General features: G+C 44.8%; 1 protein-coding gene across 1 annotated transcript; it reads right to left on the bottom strand.

Annotated features, from left to right (window-relative positions):
- Positions 1–642: 642 nt before the first annotated feature.
- On the bottom strand, positions 643–4859 carry HSDL1 (hydroxysteroid dehydrogenase like 1). The gene is made up of 4 exons (XM_010004430.1): positions 4640–4859; positions 3657–4102; positions 1354–1581; positions 643–744 (listed from the first exon to the last, which is right to left on the bottom strand). The coding sequence occupies exons 1-4, from the start codon at positions 4857–4859 to the stop codon at positions 643–645; spliced, it is 996 nt and encodes a 331-aa protein (XP_010002732.1).
- Between the last annotated feature and the right edge of the window lie 228 nt (positions 4860–5087).

Raw genomic sequence — 5087 nt, forward strand, 5'->3', positions numbered from 1 at the left:
CTCGCGAGACTCGCGGCGCCGCGCGTGCGCAGCGCGATAGCGGCCCAGGGGCCGCGTCCCGCCCTGAGGACCCACCGCCTCTCAGGGGGGTTTAATCACCTCAGTGCTCATTTGTGGCTGAGTTGGGGGGTCTGAGCCCTGCAGGACAGCTGAGGGTGCGGGTTTTACCTCAGGAAGGGAGAGGTGTGGTGTTTCAGTGTAACGTGACAGCAGCACTAACCAACCCGCGGTAATTTAGAGCTTAGAACTGTCCCTCTTTCAGGCAGCAACAGGAAGGGCCGCTTCCCTGACTCTCAGAGGTAAAGCTTACAGCAAACAGGAGGAGAAAACTTACAGTAAGTACATCTGCACAAACACTGTTTATATACACGCAACCATCATCATCGTACAGCATTAGGTTTTCCATTATCTTATTTAAATCGGTCAGTATTTTTAAAACGGAACATTATTCACAATGAATCAACAGAGAAGCAATTAAATACAAGGATACCAAGAAGATCCACTCTTGGGATGTCTAAATTACACGTAGCTTGTTCAGCAAGGTGTGCATGAGGCACAGTGAGTCCACCGAGCTTCATTAAACATTTCTGCAGGTCTTTGGGTTGGAATATAGTACTTGTTGCACAGGACACCTGGATACTCCTATTTCACTTGGCTTGCTAAAGCTTCCTTGCGAGTAATCCTGCAAAAATACAGTGCAAACCATGCCCAGATCCATTCAGGTAGGTGTTCACCCAACACGAACTGTGGAGAGGCACAGGGAGACAAGGAACAGATTAAGATCTCTTCCATCACAGTAAACAAATAGTTTACCAAATTACCACTAAAGCAACGCAAAACCTTCTTGAACATCAGCAGCTAAGCCTTAAATTCAGCCCCCTGGAATGAAATGTATTTAGCCATGTTGGCAGTAGTGCACACAGATAACAGGTTCTGCAAATAAATCCTGAAGTGGTTTGTTCAAGTCCTCTTCCTTTAATTGCCACATCTTTCCAGAATCCTTCTTTTATTCCTTTTGGGCTAGCCCCACTTCTTCAATTCCTTCTGCTCAACCTAATGCTACAGAAAGCCACTAGGTAAAACACATGAGATTATGACCAATGTTCATAAAATTATTTTGGAGCCTACAGTCTGTCCCCAAAAATGAAACCCTAACAGACAGGTGACCTACTTCCAGGCAGGTCAAGATTTTCTCCAGCAGAATTAGTGAGAAAATATGGCAAGATGCCTTTAAATCCTACAATTTACATTGTACTCTTTCAGAATCTGGGCATAGTTTTCATTCAAGCTCCTAAGAAAGTAAAACAGCTTATTCTATTGACAAATATGAAATAGTTTAATGAATTCTATTACCTCTATTGCATGTTTCCAGTAACCAGTAGTCCTTGTGGATAACCCAAGAGTAGAAATAGCATGACTTGCATATTCTTCAGCAGAAGGAAAAAAGAAAGATGCCTTGGATGCAATGCTGCGGTGTTCTACCATCTTTGTAGCAATTACAAATGGGGTTAAACTCTGAACAAAAATTCCTTTTGAGGCATACTCATAATGTAGTGCTCTACTGAAATAGTCCAAGTAGGTCTGGAAAGACAAAAGCAGAGAGTGGTTTTTTAAAAAAGAAAGAATAAAAGATGCCAGTCACCTCAGGGCAGAGTTTTCTTAAGATTACAGAAAAGTTGTGGCATATTTTATGCATCAGCTTAAAAAAAACCAACAAACCACCTTGAATAAATAGTATAAAAATAGGTATTTATAAAGTATTACTAACATTTCTGTTTGTTGTTCTTTGCTAAAAACCTGCAACAGTACAGTAACTTGCAGGACAAAGCAGCTGATGAAGTCTCTGATGTCAATTTAACAAACAATCTGACAATTTCTGCTTAAAAACAACACAGAAACTTTTACTTAATCTAAAGCACCTCATTTAGTTTGGAGGCATTGCAGGGGACACTCCAAAGCCACCTAAACATACTGTTGTCAAAAGGACAAAATGGAGTCCCATTCTTTAATGCATTTACAGGTGAATTTTATATTCAATCCATCTTCCTCAGAAGCTGCATTAATTATTTCCTGCAAGTCCCTTGTGCAAAATGGAACGTGTGTTTGTTTATGTGTATCTGTATGATCTCCTTTAGTTCATTTCATGGTTACAGGATAACATAAAAAAGCACAAGCCTGGTAACTGGGATTGCTGGAATTGGAGGGAAACATGAGCATGGTTCAGTCTTGTCAAGGTAGCAACACTGATGCTACTGCGGTGCCACACCCTGAGAAAGAGCTTGTGAGTGAATTGGTTTCTGCTCCCAAAAGGCCTCACAGAAGTGCCATTCCAGCAAACTGTTCTGAGAGCATCTTCTACAAAGGCTCTTGCACCTGCTTCAGGAAAAAAAAACCCAAACAAAACCCAACCACTTAACCACTTCAAACACCTTATGCTGCTAATCACAGAGGCTTGGATGCTAGAGCAGCTTGTTCCCACTCCTGTGCCTCCCAGAGGCCTGGCTTTAAACTGGATTGCTGACCTAGGATTTGGATTCATGATGACAGCTAGAGGGAGAAACTTTGGCACACTTGTTTTTTTTCTGTTCTTTTCCAGTCAGGCTTTTAATTATTTTAGTTCAGAGTGCAGTTCCACGTACACCTACCATAACCAAGGGGAAAAGATGCTCTGCAGCAGCAATCATAAGCTTGTTTCCACACTGAAGAAAATCTGCAAGGAATTTTATACCTCAGGGTATTAAGAGCTGGTTTTGCTCCATGCAAAAGAAGTACTCTCAAGAGCTATTCCAGGAGTAAGGCTGCACGGGGGTGAGGCTACAGCAGAGGGTGGCCACCAACAACTGGGAGCAATCATCACTTGTGTTTAGACACCTGGTAGAGACAAGATCTTCTAACAACCTCAGTTGCTTTTGTGGATTCAGCAAGTCATGCAGTGTAAATCCATGTTCCCACACGTATTTGTACATCCAGCATCTCCCATATGTTCCATCCTATTCATTATTGACTAGATCTCCTCAGGAAGGCTAATTACAGGAGGGAAAGCTGTTTTAACTTCTCCCCAAATATGATTTGGCCACAGCCCTTGTCTCAGTGGTGGCTCGAGCACGATGGCAGCCCTCTTGCTACCAAATAGTAGTAAGTAGCTTGAGGTATGTCTGCACATACCTTTATTTCTTTTGGGCTAGCCCCACTTCTTCAATTCCTTCTGCTCAACCTAATGCTACAGAAAGCCACTAGGTAAAACACATGAGATTATGACCAATGTTCATAAAATTATTTTGGAGCCTACAGTCTGTCCCCAAAAATGAAACCTTAACAGACAGGTGACCTACTTCCAGGCAGGTCTTTCAGCTGAAGAGAGAAATTAAATTCTTGACCTTTTCAGTGGGTCACAGGACTCTGCCACTTCAGTTTGTCATCCCTATGAGAACATTTCTTCTAGAACTACTGTTATGCCAGAGTTCACACACAATACAAACACTGGTTCAAGCGCAGTATTGGTGAGGATTACACGTAACACTCACCTCTGACATTGAACAAACCCCTTGAAAACTTTCAAGGGTATCTTGATATCCTTGCTGAATGCATTTATGACCAACCAAGCTATAATGCATCTCCTTTTCAGTGCCCACCATGAAACACCACACCCAACTTACTTTAGAGGCTCCATACATCGTCATCATCGGTGTTGGCTGACAACAGCATGCAGAAGAAATATTCACAATTGCCCCTTTCCTCCTCTCTACCATGCCTGGCAGCACGATATGTACCATCATGTTAGCAGAAGCAATATTTACGTTGATCATGTCCCACAGAATATCCTCAGACAGGTTGGTAAAATAGTCCGGGTAGTTGTAAAACATCCCTACGTTATTCACCAAAATGCCAATGTCTCTGTCTTTCAGAGCCTTCTTAATGGCTGGGTAAGGCTCACGGCCCTTGCTGAAGTCAGCTACTATGAAATCTGTTTCCACTTGGTAGGTTTCAGATATGCTCCTGGATACAGCCTCCAGCTTCTCTTTGTTTCTGCTGATGAGGATGATGTTGACACCACGCTTCGCCAGTTGCTCAGCATATGCCTTCCCCACACCATCTGTGCTACCTGGGATGGGAAATAAAAAAAAACAGAAGAGGAGAAAAATCAGAGCAGCCCCAGCCTTCTGTTTTGACAGTTCTTTCAATTATAGCTTTATTCCTTTCTCTGAGGCACTGAATATGCTGATCTCAAAGCCATAACGTTAAAGACAACCTTGTCAGTATCAACCTCCTGCAGCTCCTCCTTATACAAGTCTTATCTTTTCTGTGACAACAGCAGAGAGCTTAGAGTAGAACCTTAATGAAAGGCCAGGACAACAGAGGGACATGACTTAAACCTTGCTGAAGAGCTCGAGCACACGTGAAGAGCAAAAGAAGGATCTTGTCTGCATCTCTGTGCTTGTAGGTGTTCAGGGTGTACCTTTGGGGAAACATTGCTCTGTGGTTCTTCCACTGAGCTTGCCCACCTCCTGAGGTGCTGCTCGAGCAGATTAACTTGCAGCCTGAGATAAGTGAGGCCCCAGCTTGTGCCACGGAGTGCTCAGCAAGGGGAGCTGGCAAGTGTTACAGAAACATCATCCAGTGTACAGCTCCAGCCTCTTACCTGTGACCACGGCCCAGTTCCCATACTGCTTGACCAGATCGACCTGGCCGCCCAGCCTGGGCACGAGGTGCAGCCTGAGCACGCGGTAGGTGCCCAGGGCCAGGGACACACACGTCCTGACCGTGTACCAGGCTCCAGCTATGGCCAGGGCCTCGATGTACACACTGCAGGAACGACTGATCTCTCTGTACAAGAGGCAGAACTGATCCACTGCAGCCATGGCGATCACAAGCCTGCAAAAAACATAAGACACATGGGCAAGGACAAACACCTCTTGGGCCAGGTCAGCTTTTCAGACTGGATGGAGAGAACCTTTGCGATTCAGCCTCTGACAGCCTGAGCACCCTTCGGATGCAGAAAAGTCCCCAGCGGGCCTGCTCTGCCCTGAGTACCACCCACCCCCGGGCAGGCGGGTTTGGGCGCCCCTCGCCCCTCGCCCCAGGGCTCC

The sequence above is a fragment of the Chaetura pelagica genome, unplaced genomic scaffold, assembly GCF_000747805.2.
Source record: "Chaetura pelagica isolate M959 unplaced genomic scaffold, ChaPel_1.0 scaffold449, whole genome shotgun sequence".
Classification (NCBI taxonomy): domain Eukaryota; kingdom Metazoa; phylum Chordata; class Aves; order Apodiformes; family Apodidae; genus Chaetura; species Chaetura pelagica.

Coding starts and splice junctions, on each gene's coding strand:
- HSDL1 (XM_010004430.1), bottom strand. CDS start 4,859: ATGGCTGCAGTGGATCAGTTCTGCCTCTTGTACAGAGAGATCAGTCGT. Junction 4,103..4,639: donor GAACTGGGCCGTGGTCACAG/GTAAGAGGCTGG, acceptor TTCCCATCCCAG/GTAGCACAGATGGTGTGGGG. Junction 1,582..3,656: donor CGATGTATGGAGCCTCTAAA/GTAAGTTGGGTG, acceptor TTGTCTTTCCAG/ACCTACTTGGACTATTTCAG.